Here is a 25,415-nt window from a genome sequence, read left to right on the forward strand (position 1 = left end):
CTGTCTCCTATTTTCCAAGGATCTACTTCCCTCTGTTCCCCGCCCGTTCATATATCTGTCTAGATGCATCTTAAATGATGCTATCGTGCCCGCCTCCGCTGGCAAAGCGTTCCAGGCACCCACCACCCTCTGCGTAAAAAACTTTCCACGCACATCTCCCTTAAACTTTCCCCCTCTCACCTTGAAATCGTGACCCCTTGTAATTGACACCCCCACTCTTGGAAAAAGCTTGTTGCTATCCACCCTGTCCATACCTCTCATAATTTTGTAGAACTCAATCAGGTCCCCCCTCAACCTCCGTCTTTCCAACGAAAACAATCCTAATCTACTCAACCTTTCTTCATAGCTAGCACCCTCCAAACCAGGCAACATCCTGGTGAACCTCCTCTGCATCCTCTCTAAAGCATCCACATCCTTCTGGTAATGTGGCGACCAGAACTGCATGCAGTATTCCAAATGTGGCCTAACCAAAGTCCGATACAACTGTAACATGACCTGCCGACTCTTGTACTCAATACCCCGTCCGATGAAGGCAAGCATACTGTATGCCTTCTTGACCACTCTATCAACCTGCATTACCACCTTCAGGGTACAATGGACTTGAACTCCCAGATCTCTCTGTACATCAATTTTCCCCAGGACTCTTCTATTGACCATATAGTCTGCTCTTGAGTTAGATCTTCCAAAATGCATCACCTCGCATTTGCCTGGATTGAACTCCATCTGCCATTTCTCTGACAACTCTCCAATCTATCTATATTTTGCTGTATTCTCTGACAGTCCTCCTCGCTATCTGCAACTCCACCAATCTTAGTATCATCTGCAAACTTGCTCATTAGACCACCTATACCTTCGTCCAGATCATTTATGTATATCACAAAGAACAGTGGTCCGAGCACGGGTCCCTGTGGAACACCACTAGTCACCTTTCTCCATTTTGAGACACTCCCTTCCACCACTACTCTCTGTCTCCTGTTGCCCAGCCAGTTCTTTATCCATCTAGCTAGTACACCCTGAACCCCATACAACTTCATTTTTTCCATCAGCCTGCCATGGGAAACTTTATCAAACGCCTTACTGAAGTCCATGTATATGACATCTACAGCCATTCCCTCATCAATTAACTTTGTCACTTCATCAAAGAATTCTATTAGGTTTGTAAAACATGACCTTCCCTGCACAAAACCATGCTGCCTATCACTGATAAGTCTATTTTCTTCCAAATGTGAATAGATCCTATCCCTCAGTATCTTCTGCAACAGTTTGCCTACCACTGACGGCAAGCTCACAGGTCTATAATTCCCTGGATTATCCCTGCTACCCTTCTTAAACAAAGGGACAACATTAGCAATTCTCCAGTCCTCCGGGACCTCACCCGTGCTCAAGGATGCTGCAAAGATATCTGTTAAGGCCCCAGCTATTTCGTCCCTCGCTTCCCTCAGTAACCTGGGATAGATCCCATCCGGCCCTGGGGACTTGTCCACCTTAATGCCTTTTAGAATACCCAAAACCTCCCCCTTATGCCGACATGATCTAGAGTATTTAAACATCCATCCCTCGCCTCAACATCCGTCATGTCCCTCTCCATGGTGAATACCGATGCAAAGTACTCATTAAGAATCTCACTCATTTCCTCTGACTCCACGCATAAATTCCCTCTTTTGCTTTGAGTGGGCCAATCCTTTCTCTAGTTACCCTCTTGCTCCTTATATACGAATAAAAGACTTTGGGATTTTCCTTTACCCTGTTAGCCAAAGATATTTCATGACCCCTTTTAGCCCTCTTTATTGCGCGTTTGAGATTTGTCCTACTTTCCCAATATTCCTCCAAAGCTTCATCAGTTTTTAGTCGCCTCGGTCATATGTATGCTTCCTTTTTCATTTTAGCTAGTCTCACAATAGTGTATGTGTGTATGGTGTGTATGTGTATGGGGTGTGTGTATGTGTACGGTGTGTGTATGTGTACGGTGTGTGTGTGTGTATGGTGTGTGTGTGTGTATGGTGTGTGTGTGTATGGTGTGTGTGTGTATGGTGTGTGTGTGCGTATGTGTATGGTGTGTGTGTGTATGGTGTGTGTGTGTATGGTGTGTGTGTGTGTGTGTGTGTGTGTGTGTATGGTGTGTGTGTGTGTGTGTATGGTGTGTGTGTGTGTGTGTATGGTGTGTGTGTGTGTGTGTGTGTGTATGGTGTGTGTGTGTGTGTATGGTGTGTGTGTGTGTATGGTGTGTGTGTGCGTATGGTGTGTGTGTGTATGGTGTGTGTGTGTGTATGGTGTGTGCGTATGGTGTGTGTGTGTATGGTGTGTGTGTATGGTGTGTGCGTATTGGGTGTGTGTATGGAGTGTATGGTGTCTGTGTGGTGTGTGTGGCTGGTGTATGCGTGGAGTGTGTGTGTAGGGTGTGTGTGGTGTATAGGGGCAGCACGGTAGCATGGTGGTTAGCATAAATGCTTCACAGCTCCAGGGTCCCATGTTCGATTCCCGGCTGGGTCACTGTCTGTGCGGAGTCTGCACGTCCTCCCCGTGTGTGCGTGGGTTTCCTATGGGTATGTGTGTATGGTGTGTGTGTATGTGATGTGTGTATGGTATGTGTGTGTATGGTTTGTGTGTGTGTGTATGGTGTTTGTGGTGTGTGTGTGTGTGTATGGTGTTTGTGGTGTGTGTGTGTGTATGGTGTTTGTGGTGTGTGTGTATGGTGTGTGTGTTGTGTGTTGGAAGAATTTGAGGGTTAATTTTTGTGAGAATTTAAAAGAATATCCAGCGTGTTACTGACGGATTTGAATTGCTTCTTTTCCCATTGTTTTCTGACAGTGTGGTGCAATTTTATGCCAAGCAGCGGGATACCATGCAGTTGTCCGCAGAAAGGTGGCTGGAAGGTAGAACTTTCAAATTAAGTGGCCAGCACACAAAACACCACGAACATTGACGTAACTCCTGTTGTCATGATATGCAAACATGCAACCAATGAACACTCAGAATACGACACAACCAATGGGCAGTCAGGACACTCAGAGGTGGCATGACCACAAGGAGGAATGACATAAACACTATAAAAGGGATGAGGCACTCACACCCTGCCTCTTTCCACAGACAGACATGCAGAGAGTTAGACAGGGTTTATCAGCAGCATCACACCCCAGCAAGTGGCTTAGAGCAAGCTGGTACAGTTAGACTGAGTTACTACAGTTAGATTAGCAGAAAGTCAAACTCATTTGGGAACTGTGTTAATAATTCAACAAACACGTTGAACTCATTTCAGAGTCTGGAGTATCCTTCAGTTAAGACTGCATCAAGTAGCAGCCTGTGTTATCTGAAGCAGCAGAACACAACATGATACCAGGAGTGCCTGTTCAATCTATTTAGTTCAACTCAGCAAGATCCGTGACAACCAGCTACTGAATACAGGCACAATGGGCAAGATTCAGGCTCCTCATCAGCTCAGGACCACCGGCCATCTTAGTGCCAACTGGCGATCATTCTAGCAGAAATTTCAACTACATCCGACCTCAATGGCGTGACCGATGCGTGGAAGATATGCTCTTCTACTCACCACTGCGGGTGGTCAGGCGATAGAGATCTTCAACTCCTTTCACTTTTCCGAAGGGCAGGACAAAACAAAGTACCAAACCATACTGGACAAATTCGACAGCCACTGCGAGGTGGACACCAACAAAATCTTCGAGCGCTACATCTTCAAGCAGAGGGTGCAAGGTAAAGACAAATCCTTCAACTCCTATCTAACTAACCTTAGACTGCTAGCGCAATCCTGCAACTTCGGTGATATCACTGACTCCATGATCAGAGACCAAATCGATTTTGGAGTCCACTCTGATCCTCTGCGAGAGCAATTGTGAAAATCATGCACATGACCCTGCCAGTCGCGATTGAAACGTGTACTGTGCATGAGCACTCTAAAAATCGCTATTCACAGTACAAAACAGCAGAAAGTGAAAAACAAGCCTCCCACGAGGTGGAGAGTGTTCAGGCCATCTCCCGGATGCAGCGCCTCCACATTGATGAAAACGGCCAATTTGCGGGTTCTTCCCGGGGCCCAACGCATGCGCAATGCGATTGGGACGCCGACGTCACGACGCTCAGTGCATCGTTGCGCGGTGCGGTTCTCTGACGTCTGCACCTGCGCAGTGCGGTTTCCGGCCGCCTCGTGTTCCCAATCGCGTTGCGCATGCGTTAGGCCCCGGGAAGAGCACGCAAAATGGTCGCTTTCATCAATGTGGAGGCGCCGCATCCGGGAGATGACCTGAACACTCGCCACCTCGTGGGAGGCTTGTTTTTCACTTTCTGCAGTTTTGTACTTCGGCCCTTGATGTTGTGACGAGCTTTGTCCGAAACCAAGATCAAGCTATCACACTCCCTGACATTCTGGTGTGCTCCATGTGCCTATCAAATAACCACTTGAAAGTTCCTAAAGTGTCCGACTCCACTATCACAGCAGGCAGTCCATTCCACACCCTAATCACTCTCTGAGTAAAGAACCTACCTCAGACATCCCTCCTATATCTCCCACCCCAAACCTTATAGTTATCACAGCTACATCCACCTGAGGAAATAGTCTCTGAACGTCCACTCTATCTATCCCCCTCATCATCTTATAAAACTCTATTAAGTCGCCTCTCATCATCCTTTGCTCCAATGAGAAAAGCCCTCGCTCCCTCAATCTTTCCCCATAAGACCTACCCTCCAATCCAGGCAGCATCCTGGTAAATCTCCTTTGCACCATTTCCAATGCTTCCACATCCTTCCTATAATGAGGTGACCAGAACTGCACACAATACTCCAAATGTGTTCTCACCAGGGTCCTGTACAGTTGCAGCATAATCGCACGGCTCTTAAACTCAAGCCCCCTGTTAATAAACGCTAACACACTATAGACCTTCTTCACGGCTCAATCCACTTGAGTGACAACCTTCAGAGATCTGTGGACATGAACCCCAAGATCACTCTGTTCCTCCATATTCCTCAGAACCCTGCCATTGACCCTGTAATCCGCATTCAAATTTGTCCGACCAAAATGAATCACCTCGCACTTATCAGGGTTAAACTCCATCTGCCATTTATCGGCCCAGCTCTGCATCCTATCAATGTCTCTTTGCAGCTGACAACAGCCCTCCACCTCATCCACTACTCCACCAATCTTGGTGTCATCAGCAAATTTACTGACCCACCCTTCAGCCCCCTCCTCCAAGTCATTTATAAAAATCACAAATAGCAGAGGACCCAACACTGATCCCTGTGGTACACCGCTGGTAACTGGTCTCCAGTCTGAAAATTTTCCATCCACCACCACCATCTGTCTTCTATGTGATAGCCAGTTACTTATCCAATTGGCCAAATTTCCCTCTATCCCACACCGCCTTACTTTCTTCATGAGCTGACCATAAGGAACCTTATCAAACGCCTTACTGAAATCCATATCTACGACATCAACAGCTCTACCTTCATCTACACACTTAGTTACCTCCTCAAAGAATTCAATCAAATTTGTGAGGAAAGACTTACCCTTCACGAATCCGTGTTGACTATCCCGGATTAGGCTGCATCTTTCCAAATGGTCATAAATCCTATCCATCAGGACCCTTTCCATTAATTTACCGACCACCAAAGTAAGTGGCCTATAATTACCAGGGTTATTCTTATTCCTTTCTTGAACAGAGGAACAACATTCACCACTCTCCAGTCCTCTGGCACTATCCCCGTGGACAGTGAGGACCCAAATATCAAAGCCAAAGGCTCTGCAGTCTCATCCCTTGCCACCCAAAGAATCCTAAGATATATCCCATCCTGGCCGAGGCGACTTGTAGACCCTCAGGTTTTTCAAAATTGCTAATACATCCTTCCTCAGAACATCTACCTCCTCCAGCCTACCCATCTGTATCACACTCTCATCCTCAAAAACATAGCTCCTCTCCTCGATGAACACTGAAGTATGCATTCAACGCCTCTCCTATGTCTTCTGACTCTATGCACAAGTTCCCACTACTGTCCTTGACCGGCCCTAACCTCACCCTGGTCATTCTTTTATTTCTCACATAAGAGTAAAAAGCCGTGGGGTTTTCCTTGATCCAACCCGCCAAGGACTTCTCATGCCCCCTCTTAGCTCTCCTGAGCCCTTTTATTAGCTCATTCCTTGCTAACGTGTAACCCTCAAGCGACCTAACTGAACCTTATTTTCTCATCCTTACATACGCTTCCTTTTTCATCTTGACAAGACATTCAACCCCTTTTGTGAACCATGGTTCCCGCACAAAGCCATTTCCTCCCTGCCCGACAGGGACATACCTATCAAGTACACGCAGTATTTGCTCCTTGAACAAGCTCCACTTTTCATTTGTGCCTTTTCCTGACAGTTTCTGTTCCCATCTTATGCTCCCTAATTCTTGCCTAATCGCATCATAGTTACCCCTCCACCAATTATAAACTTTGCCCTGCCGTATGGCCCTATCCCTCTCCATTGCAATTGTGAAAGACATCGAATTGTGTTCACTATTTCCAAAGTGCTCTCCCACAAACAAATCTCACACTTGACCCGGTTCATTACCCAGTACCAAATCCAATGTGGCCCCACCTCTTGTCGGCCTATCCACATATTGTGTCAGGAAACCCTCCTGCACACACTGTACAAAAACTGCCCCATCCGAACTGTTCGATCTATAGAGGTTCCAATCAATATTTGGAAAATTAAAGTCACCCATGACAACTACCCTGAGACCGCCACACCTATCCATAATCTGCTTTGCAATTTCTTCCTCCACATCTCTAGTACTATTTGGGGGCCGATAGAAAACTCCTAACAACATGGCCGCTCCTTTCCTATTTCTGACTTCAACCCATATTACCTCAGTAGGCAGATCCCCTTCGAACTGCCTTTCTGCAGCCGTTAATCTATCCTTGATTAACAATGCTACTCCTCCACCTCTGTTACCACGTTCCCTACTCTTACTGAAACATCTATACCCGGAACTTCCAACAACCATTCCTGTCTCTCTTCTAATCATGTCTCCGCTGTTTAAACTGTGGGAAACCAAACCACTATGCAGCCCTGTGCAGATCTGCACCACCAGTCAAGAGCCAGCGCTCCCAATTCCAACAGCGGCGCATCAGAAGTGTGCAACACCGAATGCACGACTCCAATCCAGACAGTGCGACGGATCCAGATGATGAATACCTGGACAACACTTACCGAATGGGCATCATTACGAAGTGTGAATACGCCACACCGGACACATCGCAAGTCCAATCAATCCTGGCCGTGGATTCCGAGGACGAATGGCATACTGTGATGAAGGTCAACCACTGCCCCATCCAGTTCAAACTGGGCACAGATGCCTCCGCCAACCTGATTTCACAGGTGGACTTCAAGAGAATCAAGAAGCCCAACAATCCTTCCAGCTGCCTACAAACTCCTGGACTACATTGGAAACGCAATCAAGTCACTGGGGTCCTGCCATCTGCAGGTGTCCAGCCGACACACACACAAGCAAGCTTACGCTTCGAGATTGTTAAACCAGACAGGGCGTCCCTGCCAGGTGCGCACGCCTGCAAGCAGCTGAACCTCATTCAAAGGGTCTACACCACCACGATGCCATCCCATTCGGATCTTCAGGCCAGCATCAACGTCATCCTAACCCAGTACGCAGATGTATTTAGTGGGATGGGCACGCTGCCGTACGAGTACAAGATTCTACTGCGGCCTGATGCCAAGCCAGTGGTCCACGCACCACGATGAGTCCCTGCTCCATTGAGAGAGCGCCTGAAGGCAGAGCTCACAAGTCTACAACAAAAAGGCATCATCTCCAAGGTCACTGAACCAACCGACTGTGTCAGCTCGATGGTGGGCGTAAAGAATCCTTCGGGGGACGTACGCATCTGCATTGAACCCAAGGGTCTAAACAAAAACATTATGCGGGAACATCACCCCATCCCGAAGAGGGAAGAAATCATGAGTGAGATGGAACACACGCGCTTCTTCACAAAATTGGACGCATCCCAAGGATTTTGGCAAATCCAACTTGAAGAATTCAGCAGAATGCTCTACACCTTCAACACGCCTTTTGGCAGGTTCTGCTACAACCGAATGCCATTTGGCATCATCTCAGCATCAGAAATTTTCCATCACATCATGGAACAGATGAGGAGGGAATAGAAGGGGTTTGTGTCTACGTTGATGATATCATAATCTGGTCCACAACCCCAGAGGAACATGCGTCGCGACTCAAGAAAGTATTCCGACGCATACATGAACATGGCCTCAAGCTAAACAGGTCCGAGTGCTGTTTTGGGACATCCACGCTGAAGTTCCTGGGCGATCAGATTTCGCAACACTGTGTACGCCTGGACACAGACAAATTAAAGCCATCGAGGCAATGAAAAACCCCGAGGACAAGAAGGCAGTACTGCGCTTCCTGGGAATGGTCAATTTCCTTGGCAAGTTCATCCCGAATTTGGCCACACACAACACAGCCCTACGCAACCTGGTGAAAAAATCAACCGCCTTTGAGTGGAAGGCGGAGCACCGAACAGATTGGCTGGAGCTGAAAGCCAAGCTCACCACTGCACCCGTCCTTGCATTCTTTGACCCAGACCGAGGGACCAATGGGAGCACAAGTGGATAGCACTGTGGCTTCACAGCGCCAGGGTCCCAGGTTCAATTCCCCGCTGGGTCACTGTCTGTGCGGAGTCTGCACATTCTCCCCGTGTCTGCGTGGGTTTTCTCCGGGTGCTCCGGTTTCCTCCCACAGTCCAAAGATGTGTAGATTAGGTGGATTGGTCATGCTAAATTTCCCTGAAGTGTCCAAAAAAGGTTAGATGGGGTTATTGGGTTATGGGGATAGGGTACAAGTGAGGGCTTAAGTTGGTTGGTGCAGACTCGATGGGCCGAATGGCCTCCTTCTGCACTGTATATTCTATATCCACAGATGCAAGTCAGGATGGCTTGGGGCAGTGTTGCTTCAAAGATACGACACATCATCCTGGGTACCAGTAGCATAGGCGTCACAGGCAATGACACCCACTGAGACCAGATATGCGCAGATTGAGGAGGAGTGTTTAGGTCTTCTCACCGCATCCTCAAATTTCATGATTACGGCTTGCCAACATTTACTGTTGAGACGGATCATAGGCCTCTGGTCCACATCATCCAAATGGACCTGAACGACATGAAGCCTCGTTTGCAGAGAATTCTGCTCAAACTCCGGAGGTATGATTTCAATTTGGTGTACCCACCCGGCAAGGGGCTCATCATCGTGGATGCATTGTCCCACTGCGTCAACTCACCCAGTGAACCACTGGAGATCATCCAGCACATTGAATTGCAGGTATAACTGTGTGCAAGCACTGTCCCGGCAACAGATGAGAAGATCGTTCTCATCCGAGACGGGACGGCCAAAGACCCCCTGTTGCAGCGAGTCATCCACAACCTCAGCAATGGCTGGCAGAAAGGGCAATGCCCTCAATTCTACAAAGTCAAGGATAACCTGACGCTGATCGACGGCATCCTGCTCAAGCTGGACAGGATAGTCATCCCGCTATGTCTCCAGAGCATGGTGCTGCGGCAGATTCATGAGGGACACCTGGTTGTAGAAAAGTGCAGACGCAGGGCCCGGCAAGCTGTCTACTGGGCCGGCATCAACCAGGACATCACGGACATGGTCCTGAACTGAGAAACCTGTCAGAGGTTCCAACCAGCGCAGAGCAAGGAGACGCTCCAACCACATGACCTAGAGACCTCTCCGTGGTCCAAGGTTGGCATTGATCTATTCCACACGAATGGTCGCGACTTTATCTTAATCATCGATTACTTTTCGAACTATCCTGAGGTGTTGATGCTGCCAGACCTCACCTCACGGACCATCATCAAAGCGTGTAAAGAGACATTCTCACGGCATGGCACCGTCATGAGCGACAATGGCCCCGTGCTTCCACAGTCGAGAATGGTCCACGTTTGCCAAGAGCTACAATTTCAGGCATGTCACCTCCAGTCCGCACTATCTGCAGTCCATGGAAAAGTTGAAAAAGGGGTGCACATCATTAAGCAGCTCACACGCAAGGCCTCGGACTCCACTTCCGACATACACCTGGCACTACTTGCGTACCGGGCGACTCCCTTGTCCACTGGCATGTCGCCAGCTCAACTGCTGATGAACAGGGACCTGCAGACAACGCTTCCAGCCATCCACCTGCCCAACCTTGATCACCTCCCGGTGCTGCAGAAGATGCAGCTTCGCGACAGCCAGAAGCAGGGCTATGACACACACGCCACCGATCTGGATGTGCTATCCCCCGGCAGACACGGTCAGGATCAAGATACCGGATGGTGGGTGGTCTGCTCCAGCCTGTCGTTGTTCAACAGGCCGCGCCCAGATCCTTTGTCATACGTATGGCTGATAGCTCCATTGTGCAAAGGAATCAAAGGGCACTGCGAAAAGTTGCTTGTCCACAACTACTTTCCCCTCCATTTCCACATGTCGAATTGCCACCTCCAGACACCTCAAACCACGAGGCCACCAGTCGTGCCTCCCACTCGACTGTCAAGACACCGTCACCCCCTCCACCACCTCTCCGGCGGTCAACGAGGATCCGACACAAGCCTCAGAGATTGGACTTTTGAGCATTTGTTTTGTTTGTTCTGTTCTGTATTCCTCAGTCAGTCACATTAGACAGACACATTCACATGTATATACATCTGAGAAAAAAAAGGGGGAGATGTCATGATATGCAAACATGCAACCAATGAACACTCAGAATACGACACAACCAATGGCCGGTCAGGACACTCAGAGGTGGCATCACCACAAGGGGGCATGACATAAACACTATAAAAGAGATAAGGCACTCACACCCTGCCTCTTTCCACAGACAAACATCTCGAGAGTTAGACAGGGTTGATCAGCAGCATCACACCCCAGCACGTGGCTTAGAGCAAGCTGGTACAGTTAGCATGAGTTACTACAGTTAGATTAGCAGAGAGTCAAACTCATTTGAGAACTGTGTTAATAGTTCAATAAACACATTGAACTCATTTCAGAGTCTGGAGCATCCTTTAGTTAAGACTGCATCAAGTAGCAGCCTGTGTTATCCGAAGCAGAACACACCTGGAACGTAGAAAACACCTCGGGGTACTTTGGAGAGAATTCAGAGTTACATCTGAACAATCGCTGTCATTTTAACTGGTTCCTCCTATCCCAACCTCCAGGAGGGGCGGTGGGCAGAGTGGGGATGGGGAGCACTTCATTCCGCAAGGAGGGGCACCGGCAAGGTGAAGGCCAGTTTAACTAAAATTAGACGGGTTCCTCCATCTATTTGAAGTAAAATTTGGTTCCGGATGTCGCTGAAGGACTCCATCCCCGCGGGTCAGGGAAGGTCACACGCATACATATGGGCACCACATGATGCCACTTCAGGGAAGCACAGGTCTGAACATAGCGACGAAAGAGGAGCGGGCAGTTGGGTGCAAACGAACACCACCGGCACGGGAGCATAGTGGTTAGCACAGTTGCGGCACAGCTTCAGGGTCCCAGGTTCGATTCCCAGCTTGGGTCGCTACCCGTGCGGAGTCGGCACGTCCTCCCCGTGTCTGCCTGGGTTTCCTCCGGGTGCTCCTGTTTCCTCCCACAGTCCAAAAGATGTGCAGGTTAGGTGGATTGGCCATGCTAAATTGCCCCTTGGTATCCAAAAAGGTCAGGTGGGGTTACGGGGTTAGGGTGGAGGAGTGGGCTTAAGCTGGTTGCTCTTTCCAAGGGCCGGTGCGGACTCGATGGGCCAAATGGCGCCCCTTCAGCACTGTAAATTCTATGATTCGACGGCCGTCTGACCGAAGCTGGACCAGGCCCAGGAGCACTCCTGTGAGGCAGCTCTTCGACTTGGCCACTCCCCCCCACCCCCCCCACCCCACCCTCGCACAATGAGTGACCAAAGTTGGGGGGCATGGGCTGAATTAGGGCAGAAATTGAGGAGCAGCAGCTCTTGCACTCTCTATACATAGGATGTGGAAGTCTGTGAATCTGCTTAAACGTCTGCTGAATGAAGCAGCTCTGCCCACATCAAATCCCCTCAACAACAACTCGTATTGAGCTAGCACCTTTCTCAAGCATTCCCAGGTGCTCCATTATCAAGCAGAGTTTGACACCAGGCCAGAAAAAGAGATATAGAACATAGAACGATACAGCGCAGTACCGGCCCTTCGGCCCTCGATGTTGCACCGACATGGAAAAAAAAAACTAAAGGCCATCTAACCTACACTATGCCCTTATCATCCATATGCTTATCCAATAAACTTTTAAATGCCCTCAATGTTGGCGAGTTCACTACTGTTGCAGGTAGGGCATTCCACGGCCTCACCACTCTTTGCGTAAAAAACCCACCTCTGACCTCTGTCCTATATCTATTACCCCTCAATTTAAGGCTATGTCCCCTCGTGCTAGCCACCCCCATCCACGGGAGAAGACTCTCGCTGTCCACCCTATCTAACCCTCTGATCATTTTGTATGCCTCTATTAAGTCACCTCTTAACCTTCTTCTCTCCAACGAAAACAACCTCAAGTCCATCAGCCTTTCCTCATAAGATTTTCCCTCCATACCAGGCAACATCCTGGTAAATCTCCTCTGCACCCGTTCCAAAGCTTCCACGTCCTTCCTATAATGAGGCGACCAGAACTGTACGCAATACTCCAAATGCGGCCGTACTAGAGTTTTGTACAACTGCAACATGACCTCATGGCTCCGGAACTCAATCCCTCTACCAATAAAGGCCAACACACCATAGGCCTTCTTCACAACCCTATCAACCTGGGTGGCAACTTTCAGGGATCTATGTACATGGACACCGAGATCCCTCTGCTCATCCACACTACCAAGAATTTTACCAGTAGCCAAATATTCCGCATTCCTGTTATTCTTTCCAAAGTGAATCACCTCGCACTTCTCCACATTAAACTCCATTTGCCACCTCTCAGCCCAGCTCTGCAGCTTATCTATGTCCCTCTGTAACCTGCAACATCCTTCCGCACTGTCTACAACTCCACCGACTTTAGTGTCGTCTGCAAATTTACTCACCCATCCTTCTGCGCCCTCCTCTAGGTCATTTATAAAATGACAAACAGCAACGGCCCCAGAACAGATCCTTGTGGTACGCCACTCGTAACTGAACTCCATTCTGAACATTTCCCATCAACTACCACTCTCTGTCTTCTTTCAACTAGCCAATTTCTGATCCACATCTCTAAATCACCCTCAATCCCCAGCCTCCGTATTTTCTGCAATAGCCGACCGTGGGGAACCTTATCAAACGCTTTACTGAAATCCATATGCACCACATCAACTGCTCTACCCTCGTCTACCTGTTCAGTCACCTTCTCAAAGAACTCGATAAGGTTTGTGAGGCATGACCTACCCTTCACAAAACCATGCTGACTATCCCTAATCATATTATTCCTATCTAGATGATTATAAATCGTATCTTTTATAATCCTCTCCAAGACCTTACCCACCACAGACGTTAGGCTCACCGGCCTATAGTTACCGGGGTTATCTCTACTCCCCTTCTTGAACAAAGGGACCACATTTGCTATCCTCCAGTCCTCTGGCACTATTCCTGTAGCCAATGATGACCTAAAAATCAAAGCCAAAGGCTCAGCAATCTGTTCCCTGGCTTCCCAGAGAATCCTAGGATAAATCCCATCCGGCCCCGGGGACTTATCTATTTTCACCTTGTCCAGGATTGCCAACACTTCTTCCCTACGCACCTCAATGCCATCTATTCTAATAGCCTGGGTCTCAGCATTCTCCTCCACAATATTATCTTTTTCTTGAGTGAATACTGATGAAAAGTATTCATTTAGTATCTCGCTTATCTCCTAAAATAAAATTTGCACTGCACGTATGCAAATTTCCCCAGAACAGCTGATCAGTAGCTCTGCTCTGCTGCCCTCTGCTGGATGCTTGTCTTCACTCAAACTCCTTGGGTCTCCTTCGCCGGTTCCCCTTCAACTTAGGCTGACCGCACTGCACGTATGCAAATTCCCCCAGAACAGCTGATCAGTAGCTCTGCTCTTGTCATTTTTATAAATGACCTAGAGGAGGGCACAGAAGGATGGGTGAGTAAATTTGCAGACGACACTAAAGTCGGTGGAGTTGTAGACAGTGCGGAAGGATGTTGCAGGTTACAGAGGGACATAGATAAGCTGCAGAGCTGGGCTGATATAGGGGCAGATATAGGGGCAGATGGCTGGAGGCTTTCTCAAAGGAAGCTTTGGTAGGAATGTCAGACTTGGGCGCGGGGTAGGCCACTCGGCCCCTCGAGCTCCACCATTCGATACGATCATGTCTGATCTGGTTTGTGGTCACCCCTGCACTCTCCTGTCTGTCTCCCTAACCCTCGGCTCGCTCATCCATCAAACATCTGCCTAACTCAGCCTTGAATGGATTCAGTGACCCATCTTGCTGTGCCTGCATACAAACGTCTTGTGATTCATATGCCAGGACGCACACGCAACCCTCTAGCCGCCCCCCCCCCCCCCCCTCCCCTCTGGGTTCTGCAATCCCGCACCATTTGAATAGCATACGACGTTTCTATTCTTCTTACTAAAGTGGAAAATTCACATTTTCCCACATCTGCCATGATCTTATGAAATAGCGAAGCGGCCTCAAAGGGCCGAATGGCCTCCTCCCGTTCCTATTTCTTAAGGTCTTATGGTCTACATTTTTGCTCAGTCACTTAAACTGTCCACATTTCTTTGTAGATTCTTTACCTCCTCCGACAACTCAGTTTCCAACCTATCTTGGTGTCATCCGCAACTCCTTTCTTCCAAGCTATTGATGGAGATTGTAAATTATTTGAGGCTCCAACACTGATCCCTTGTGGCACTCCATAAGTGATAGCTTGCCAGCCTGAGAAAGATCCATTTATCCCTGTTCCCTGCTTCCTGTTAGCTAACCAATCTTCTTTCTGTCCTGACATGCCATATGCTTTTGTATAGTCACCTTTGATGGGGTACCTTAGTAAATGTGTATCGGAAATCCAAGGTCACCACATCTTCTGCTTCTCCTTTGTCCACCTTGCTTGTTACTCCCTCAAAGATCTCAAATAAATAAAAGCTGTAAAGAGCATCTTAAAGTAGAGAGGCGAAAAGACTTCTGGAGCCAATTCCAGAACCTTGGCAATTGAAGGCGCTAACAATAATAATCATCATCTTTATTAGTGTCACAAGTAGGCTTACATTAACATTGCAATGAAGTTATTGTGAAAAGCCCCTAGTCGCCACACTCCGGCGCCTCTTCGGGTACACAGAGAGAGAATTCAGAATGTCCAATTTACCCAACAGCGTGTCTTTCGGGACTTGTGGGAGGAAACCGGAGCGTCTGGAGGAAACCCACGCAGGACTCTGGAGGACTCCGCACAGACAGTGACCCAAGCCAGGAATCGAGTCTGGGACCCTGGAGCTGGGAAGCCATAGTGCTAACCACTGCGCTTCTGTGCTGCCCACATACCGTCACTGATAGTGGATAGTGGAATGGTGAACGAGCAGGTTCTACACACGGGAGGGCCAATCGAATCTGCGGAGACCGTGGACGAGCTAGCAGTCCCACGGGGGAGGTGCAGGAAAGAGACGGCAAGAGAAAAGAAATAACAACTGAAACATGACTGCCAGCGATCGGGCATCAGAACTCATCGGATTAGGCCACTTTCACAGACAAAAGAAAAGTCGCACACATTTAAAGAGCGAGGACTGTGAAATCTGAGTGTGCATTCCACACACCTGCCATTTCTGCCGCAGAGCTCGCAAGCCCAATAGCTCAGCCCAAGGGTCGCAGTCCACAGCTTGGGGAGGCCCTGGTCGGAAGGCCCTCTGATTTCTTGCCCTTCAGTTGAGATATTAAATCTGAGACTTGTGTCAAAATATCCCACGGAATTATTAAAAGAACGGAAGACCCTTCATATTTCGCCCGTCACCAACCCCACCAGGACCTGCTAATTTAACTCAATGTTGTTACATAGAACAAACAGTGCAGAAGGAGGCCATTCGGCCCATGGAGTCTGCACCGACCCACTTCAGCCCTCACTTCAACCCTTTCTCCTTAACCCAATAACCCCTCCTAACCTTTTTTTTGGGCACTAAGGGTAATTTAGCATGGCCAATCCACTTAACCTGCACATCTTTGGACTGTGGGAGGAAACCCACGCAGACATGGGGAGGACGTGCAGACTCCGCACAGACAGCAACCCGACAGGGAATCGAACCTGGGACCCTGGCGCTGAGAGGCTGCAATGCTAACCACTATGCTACCGTGCTGCCCTGTTGTTTGTGGGGTCTCTTTTTTTTCCTTTATTTATTCATTCGGGGATGTGGGTTAACACTGGCTCAGTCGAGGGGGCCTTTAAAGACTTGATGAATTAGTAAAGATTAAGGGTGGCCACGTCTGCCAGGCCATCCTGTGACAGGCCAGCAATGGAGCAATAACGCTTGAATATTAACTCTCCTTTTCTTGGTACGTTATAGATTTGTTACATGCCCAATATTTCTTTAAATTTGATGATTGAAGAGGGGAGCAGATGAACTGCACTCCTCGGGCGGCATGGTAGCACAGTGGTTAGCACTGCTGCTTCACAGCACCAGGGTCCCAGGTTTCGATTGGGTCACTGTCTCTGTGGAGTCTGCACGTTCTCCCCATGTCCGCGTGGGTTTCCTCCGGGCGCTCCGGTTTCCTCCCACAAGTCCCGAAAGGCGTGCTGTTAGGTGAATTGGACATTCTGAATTCTCCCTCAGTGTACCCGAACAGGGGCCGGAGTGTGGCGACTAGAGGATTTTCACAGTAACTTCATTGCAGTGTTAATGTCAGCCTACTTGTGACTCTAATAAAGATTATTATTATTATTGCCATCTTCCTTTCCAACATTCTAGTCATTTTTTAAATTCTCCTTCCTGCCTTTGGTTAATGTTTCACCAATCCTTCTCCATTTTGCTTGCTCCTTGTGTTCCAGGTCTAGTTGAATGGCATGTCCCCAGTGCTGGCATGTTCTTCTGGATGAAGCTGAAGGGAGTCCCAGACACTTATAAACTAATCTCGGAGAAAGCCGTGGAAAAAGAGGTAATGGCAGGACCTACGGAGGCAACTCTCCCAGCAACACCTGACAATCCGGAAGAAAACTCCTTTTTGTTTCTTTGTTTCCTCCTACACTTCCCACTCCCTTCTTCACTCTCTCTCCCCTTTCATCATGTGCTCCTCCTCATTCGCCCTCTCCTCTTATTCCTCTTTGCTTCATTGTCATCCGCCCCTCCCTCATCTTCACCCTCATTTCCTTTACCTTCATCACCTTCAGTTCACCTTCACACTCACCTCCTCCACTCTATTTTCCCAGTTGAGGCCCTTGACCGGCTAATTGTGGGCTACTTAAAGGCCGCTTCCCACCTACCCTCAATTTTGAGGCCAGCAGGAGGAGTTCAAGGGGAGCGGAGGCTGGTTAGGTAATCCTACCCAGGCCGTGGGAAGGGGAAGGTGGCACCTCAGACATGGGTCCTCCTTCCACATCAGGCACCCCCTTCTCCTCTGCACTCCAAGGTCTGCCACCCAGTTGGTGGGTGCCCCCCCCCCCCCCCTCCCCCATCCTGTGTCTGGACACCTCATGCCCCTCGGAGCATTAAGCAGTTGTGGGGCTGCTGTGCTCAGTGAGGATGCATTCCCCGTCCAACTCTCTAGGAGGCAGCGTGGGGACCCCCACCATCCAAAATATCCTGGGCAGGATTCTCCATCCGGCCAGCCCCATTTTCCTCCATTCCCGCAGCCGGCCAGCAGGGTTTCCCATTGTGGCCACCCCCACACCGTCGGGAAACCTGCTGGCATTGGGTGCTCTGCCGCCAGAGCGGAGAACCCCGCCAACGGAGTATCCCCCAGCCTGCCTCATATCTTTATTCAATTTATTTCTCCCTCTCGCCTTTTTTGTTTAAATCTTCATACAAGTTTAATATAGGACCCGATTCTCCCCAAAAAACTGACTGAAGTGTCATTTTTGGCTGGCTGTTTTCCACTCACTTTTTGTGTGAGATCCAGACTGGGTCTTGGGTCTAGGGGAGTTTCTCTTCGGTCTAGCGGTGGGGGGTCCGGGCTCCTCGGAGATTGGGGTGCCATCTTGAAAACGAGCCTCAATTTCTAAATGAGCTTAAGGGATCTCACGCCCCGCCCACCCATGGACAATGCCACAACTCCCCCCCCCCCCCCCAAATTAGCACAGCCTGCTATGGAGTCACTGAAGCCCCCCCCCCCCCCCTTTCAGGAGTCCCTCAATCTTTATTCAACCCCTTCATCCCCCTCTTTAACTCCTCCCCCCCCGTCCCATCTTTCACCCCCCCCCCCCCCGCCCTTCATGGACATGGCCCCCCTCAGGCCCTGGCCCTTGGAAGTGCTAACGTGACACCCAGGCAGCCTGGCACTGGGGCAGTGCCCAGTCGCTGTGACAGTGCCAACCAGGCACCCTCCTAACACTGCCAGGTTGGCACTGCTCGGGTGCCAGGATACTGCCCTGTTACCGACTAATGACAACCGAGACCCTCAGTGTGGCCAACTCACCTGGACTCCGCTTGCACTAATCGGCGCCGGGGTAAGGCCTCTCCAGTGTGGTCAGTGACGGCTGGCAGACTGCGGCCTCATATAGGCCGCGAATCTTTAGGCTGTTCATCTGGATCATGCCCAGTGAGGGAGTGATCCAGATTGCGCTGAGTGCCACGGTTCGGGCGACGCGCACGCAGTTTTGCAGGCAGCCCGAAGCCCGATTTGGGTCTCTGCCAGCGTGCCGGATCGGCGCTGGGCGTCAGGCGGTGGGAAAATCGCGCCCGTGGTCCGTCGTATTTCGAGCCCCTGCTAAGAATGTGTCTGTCTGCCTCTTCCCAGGTGCTGCTCATTCCTGGCAATTCGTTCATGATTGACGACTCGGTGCCTTCTCCATATGTCCGCGCTGCCTTTTCCCTTTCTACCCCTGAACAAATCGATCAGGTAAACACTTCCATTGTTCACTGAGGCGTCGAGTCAAGGACGGTACCGGAGCTGAGAGGTTGAGGCTATCGGGGAAGGCTGAACAGGCTCAGGGAAAGGCTGTGTGTGAGTTGCAAACCAATGGGGGCCTTTAGAATTATGAAGGTACTTGATGGGTGGCACGGTAGCATAGTGGTTAGCGCAGTTGCTTCACAGCTCCAGGGTCCCAGGCTCAATTCTTGGCTTGGGTCACTGTGCAGAGTCTGCACCATCTCCCAGTGTGTGTGGGTTTCCTCCGGGTGCTCCGGTTTCCTCCCACAGTCCAAAGATGTGCGGGTTACGTGGATTGGCCATGATAAATTGCCCTTAGCGTCCACAAAATTTTGAAGTGGGGGTTACGGGATAGGGTGGATACGTGGGCTTCTGTAGGGCGCTCTTTCCAAAGGCCGGTGCAGACTCGATGGACCGAATGGCCTCCTTCTGCACGGTAAATTCTATGATTCTATGATGGGGTAGATGTGGAGAAAATGGTTCCACGTGTGAGAATATCAGATAGTCACTAAGAAATCCATTAAGGAATTTGGGAGAAACGTCTTTACCCAGGGAACGATGGGAATATGGAACTCTCTGATGTATAGAGCAGTTGAGGTGAATAAAATGAAAAAAGACTTGCATATATTCAGCGCCTTTCATGACCGCAGCATCTCCCAAAACACTTTTCAGCAGAAGTACTTTTGAAGTGCAGTCACTATTGTCATGTCGGAACATTATCTACTTGAAATGCTTTAGTTACTGAATTCCCCGCTATTATTTAACCATGAAATACCTCATTGTGTCGTCCCTGCCTTCAGATTTAATTTCTGTATTTCTAAAAGGCCAGAAATGTTTACTGAGTTTAAATGTTTACTCTGCGAAGGGTCCATGGGCCGGGTTTTATGCTCCCCTGTCAGCTGTGGGGGCCCATCGGATTTCCCAGAAGGAAATTGCCCCCACCAACCCACCCCCAACTTGTCCTGGCTTACACATGGGGCAACCGAGGTCTAGGGCACCCCGCCGGCCTTCCCCGATTGAGGCCCTTGAGTGGCTGATTATTGGTCACTTAAGGGCCGTACCCCACCTAACCTCCGATTTTGCACATGGTGTGATAATGACAAAAAGTCAGCAACGATGCAGTCCTTTCCAGGGCAAACATGCCAAGCATTCCGGTGCTAAATCAAGCAAAGGAGGCTTCTGCTGACTAGGGCATGTGCACAGGATGGAAGATGGTCATATCCCCATGGATATGCCCTGTGGGGAGGTTGCCCGGGTCCAAGAGTCAAAGCCCTCGACGCCAATCCTGACATGTGGTGAAACTCCAGCCGACGATGGATAGAATTGGCGACACCGACTGTGGGCGCCAATTTGCCACCACCGGAACGGGTGGTCCCAGAAGCTGAAGAGCCGGCGCCAACCCTGGAAAAGAGGTGTTATTCCCGCACCAGCTGCCAGGAACAACTTCGCAGGTGGAATTTCTGGCCAACTTGTAATTGACGTGCTCCGCCATCAACGAAGCGCAGCAGATACCCTTGTCTCATCTCTGCAAAGGCCGGGGGCCGCATTCCCGTCAGGATGCCAATTTGTGTTTGCAATGTTGATTGAGGAATACATTCTGGGCAGGAAATTGGGGTTCGTTCCCCCTACTGTTTTTCAGCATAGTACCATCTTACGTCCATCTGAGTGCCGCCCATTGGGCCGCAGCAGGCACCTAGCACTTGTCGCTGCCTTTAGAGGGAAACTCGATAATTGCGCAACGAAAGGAATAGGTGGACGTACTGATGGGTTAGAGCAGGCTCACGTGGAGCATCAGCCAGGTGAGCTGAAATTCCTTGTTTCTCTGCCCTATGTGTCCTGCAATTATACGGTGAAACGGAACAGATACATGGAGACTAGCTCCTGACCCGAGGGCATGAAATGGGAACGTCAAGACACCGGAGAGCACACTGTTCCCCCAACCTCCCCCCCCCAGAAAAATGATGGAACAAGCATCCCTCACTTGTGTTTTCTTTATTTCCCCCTAGGGCTTTCAAAGACTGGCCGCACTCATCAAAGAGGTTGCGTAGAACGGCTCACTGAAAAGGAGACACGCGAGATCGATCTCTTCACAAACTAAATCAAAAATGATAATAAATAACACCCTCTGTCTAATCTTAATTTCATAATGATTTTATTAACTCAAGTTTTTGTTGAATTTTTGCATAACTATTGCCAGTTACGCCACGGATTAAAGTGACCTTAAAAAAGGGGGTAAATAAGCAAGTTTATGAACATACAAGCCAGGAGTAGGCCATTCGGCCCCTCGAGACTGCCCCTGCCATTTCATAACACCACGGCTGATCTGATAGTCACTTCAAACCCGCCTCCCCACCCCCGATGACCTTTCACCCTCCCCCCTTGCTTACCAAGCATCTAGCCGCCTCTGCCTTACAGAAATATTCAAAGACTCTGCTTCCACTGCCTTTTCAAGGGAGTTTCCAAGAGTCCCGATCCTTTGAGAGAATAAATTCCTCCGCATCTCTGTTTCAAATGGGAGATCCCTTTATTTTTGTCAAGTGACCCCCCCAGTCCTAGATTCTCCCACAAGAGGAAACATCCTCTCCGCATCCACTCTGTCAAAACCCCTCAGGATCTTATTTATATCTTTTATGCTAGGTTTTCAGAACAAAGAACAAAGAAAAGTACAGCACAGGAACAGGCCCTTCGGCCCTCCAAACCTGTGCCGACCATACTGCCCATCTAAACTAAAATCTTCTACACTTCCTGGGTCCGTATCCCTCTATTCCCATCCTATTCATGTATTTGTCAAGATGTTCCTTAAACGTCACTATCGTCCCTGCTTCCACCACCCCCTCCGGCAGCGAGTTCCAGGCACCCACTACCCTCTGTGTAAAAAAACGTGCCTTGTACATCTCCTCTAAACCTTGCCCCTCGCACCTTAAACCAGTGCCCTCTAGTAATTGACCCCTCTACCCTGGGAAAAAGCCTCTGACTATCCACTCTGTCTATGCCCCTCATAATTTTGTAGACCTCAATCAGGTTGCCCCTCAACCTCCGTCGTTCCAGTGAGAACAAACCAAGTTTATTCAACCTCTCCTCGTAGCTAATGCCCTCCATACCAGGCAACATCCTGCTAAATCTCTTCTGCACCCTCTCGAAAACCTCCACATCCTTCTGGTCGTATGGCGACCAGAATTGAACACTATACTCCAAATGTGGCCTAACTAAGGTTCTTATACAGCTGCAACATGACTTGCCAATTTTTAAACTCAGTGCCTCGGCCAATGAAGGCAAGCATGCCGTATGCATTCTTGACTACCTTCTCCACCTGTGTTACCCCTTTCAGTGACCTGTGGACCTGTACACCTCGACCCTCTGACTGTCAATACTCTTGAGGGTTCTACCATTCACTGTATATTCCCTACCTGCGAGAAGAAGTCTTTTCTTGAAAACAGTGAAATGTAGCTCCTAAGTGTCGAACAGAATCCTTCAGGAGGTCAACAGATAGTAGGATCTGTTATGTCCTGGTGCATACTGGTCATTTTAAATGCACTAAATAACGTCTAGTTCTTGACTAATAAAAGTTTTATTGTTGAACAATTGTGTGGGTTAGATAACTATATCAATATTATCAAAACGCTACTGACTATTGTTATGGGCCAAGATTTAGGGAACCCCAAAGTGTATCATGGAGTTCACCTGACCCACAACTTTAATAGATTGTGGTATGGGGAGCACACGGCCCACTCTACAGGTGTGGTACAGCAGAAATGGAAAAGTATTTTAAAGCAAAACAATGTTTATTCTATGAACTCAAGTTAACCTTTTTAAAACATACAGTGAACATTTTTTCTTTTTTGAAATAATTTTTATTGAAAAATTTTGAATTTATACAACAATAACGCACCATAGTAAAATACCAAAAATAACAATAATATTAGCAATCATAAACATTCACCCCACCTCCATGAACAACACAGCATTTTAACAACACAGATTAACACAATATAAAGTTACAGAATAGAAACTACAATAAGGAACACCCCCCCCCCGGGTTGCTGCTGTTATTGACCAAGATACCTATCTTTGAGCCAGGAAGTCCAGAAAAGGCTGCCATCGTTTATAGAACCCTTGTATTGATCCTCTCAGGGCAAATTTGACCTTTTCCAATTTTATAAATCTCGCCATGTCACTGATCCAGGTCTCTACACTTGGGGGCCTCGCTACAGTGAACATCTTAACAACCATTAATTCACATACGACCCCCAAAGAAGACAACACTAAGTCATGCTTACGCTGTCCTTTTAACATCCAGAAGACTTACAAAAAACATAACCTTTAACAGAAGGTTAAAGTCACTACTGAGAACATTTATAATTCTGAATTCACCAAATGATCAAGAGATAGTCTTTTCATGGCAGAGAGAACAGCAGTACAGCTGCTTTGTCTGACTTCAGCTCCAACACTGAAAACGAAACTAAAACACACCCTGCAGCAAATAGCCTAAAGCGAAAGTAAAAAGCTGGCTCACAGCCCAGCTCCACTCACTCTCTGACATCACTGCAGTAATAAACATCCATTTCATAAAGGTACTCTCACTATATATATTTATATACACACCTCTTTATAAACACCCATTTCTTAAAGATACTCTCACATGACACCTCCCCCACGCAAAAAAAATAAACCATCAACCTCAAGATGGTTTCATTTTTCACTTTTCACTATCCTTTAAGAAATACACACAGTAAATATACATTTTCATTTCAAAAAACAAAACATGAAAACAGGTATAATAATATAGTCCATTTTTTTTTGTTCTTCTTCCTCCAACTGAAACTGCTTCCATTCATCGCATTAGTGATAAAGCATGGCTGTCACGTTTTCGCGCCCTGCCACATGTACTATTTTAAAATTAAATGGCTGTAACAATAAACTCGCGAAACAGTCTTGCATTGTTATTCCGGAATTGCTCCAAAAACGTCAACGGATTATGATCAGTATATATAACGGTGTCGGACGGATTGCTGGTCACATAAATGTGAAAATGTTGCAAAGCCAGCACCAAACTCCAAGTCTCCTTCTCAATCGTGGAATACGTTTTATGGTGAGAATTCAATTTCTTTGAAAAATAACCACTAGCCCTTCGTCGTCATCTTGTAGACCCACATCACTCGCATCAACCGCCACTTTGAATGGTTTGGTATAATTTGGGATGGCTAACACAGGAGCAGTGGTTAACACAGCCTTCAGGCCGTCAAATGCCTGTTGACACTCCGCTGTCCACTGGAATTTGTTACGCTTCTTGAGCAAGTCCGTCAGTGGAGCGACCACACTGCTAAAATTCGGTACAAATCACCGGTCAGACCAAGAAATCGCATTATTTCCCGTCGATTCGAGGGTATCAGAAACTCACCAATAACTTTTGTTTTCACATCCCGTGGGACCATTCGACCCTGTTCAATTGTATGGCCAAGGAAAGTGACTTGGGCCTTTCCAAATTCACTTTTGGCTCGGTTTATCACCAAACCCACCTCCGAAGGCGATCGAATAACTCCATCAGATGTTTTAAACGTTCTTTCCATGTTTTAAATGATCTGGCTGAAAATTACCAGATCATCGATGTATACTGCACAATTGGGTAATCCTGAAACAACTTTATTGGTAAACCATTGAAATGTGGCTGGGGCGTTTTTCATGGCAAATGGCATAACTTTGAATTGGTATATACCATCTGGAGTCACAAAAGCTGAAATCTCCTTCGCCCTTTCGGTTAAAGGTACCTGTCAGTAACCTTTAAGTAAATCTAGTTTAGAAATAAAAGCTGATTGTCCCACTTTCTCAATGCAATCCTCCAAACGTAGGGTAGGATAAGAGTCCGTAACTGCGTTACATAAGAACATAAGAACTAGGAGCAGGAGTAGGCCATCTGGCCCCTCGAGCCTGCTCCGCCATTCAATTAGATCATGGCTGATCTTTTGTGGACTCAGCTCCACTTTCCGGCCCGAACACCATAACCCTTAATCCCTTTATTCTTCAAAAAACTATCTATCTTTACCTTAAAAACATGTAATGAAGGAGCCTCAACTGCTTCACTGGGCAAGGAATTCCATAGATTCACAACCCTTTGGGTGAAGAAGTTCCTCCTAAACTCAGTCCTAAATCTACTTCCCCTTATTTTGAGGCTATGCCCCCTAGTTCTGCTGTCACCCGCCAGTGGAAACAACCTGCCCGCATCTATCCTATCTATTCCCTTCATAATTTTAAATGTTTCTATAAGATCCCCCCTCATCCTTCTAAATTCCAATGAGTACAGTCCCAGTCTACTCAACCTCTCCTCATAATCCAACCCCTTCAGCTCTAGGATTAACCTAGTGAATCTCCTCTGCACACCCTCCAGCGCCAGT

The 25,415-nt window shown here is 48.2% G+C and overlaps 1 protein-coding gene across 2 annotated transcripts in view; it reads left to right on the forward strand.

Annotated features, from left to right (window-relative positions):
- Window positions 1-21,165, forward strand: part of aadat (aminoadipate aminotransferase) — a 101,430-nt gene extending 80,265 nt beyond the window's left edge. For both annotated transcript variants that reach the window (XM_038805798.1, XM_038805799.1), the window contains exons 11-14: window positions 2,809-2,873; window positions 16,991-17,097; window positions 18,895-18,996; window positions 21,033-21,165. In XM_038805798.1, the coding sequence (XP_038661726.1) occupies window positions 2,809-2,873; window positions 16,991-17,097; window positions 18,895-18,996; window positions 21,033-21,074 (316 nt within the window). In that variant the 3' untranslated portion in view covers window positions 21,075-21,165. The remainder of the gene's footprint in view (window positions 1-2,808; window positions 2,874-16,990; window positions 17,098-18,894; window positions 18,997-21,032) is intronic.
- The last annotated feature ends 4,250 nt before the right edge of the window (window positions 21,166-25,415 follow it).

The sequence above is a fragment of the Scyliorhinus canicula genome, chromosome 8, assembly GCF_902713615.1.
Source record: "Scyliorhinus canicula chromosome 8, sScyCan1.1, whole genome shotgun sequence".
NCBI lineage: Eukaryota > Metazoa > Chordata > Chondrichthyes > Carcharhiniformes > Scyliorhinidae > Scyliorhinus > Scyliorhinus canicula.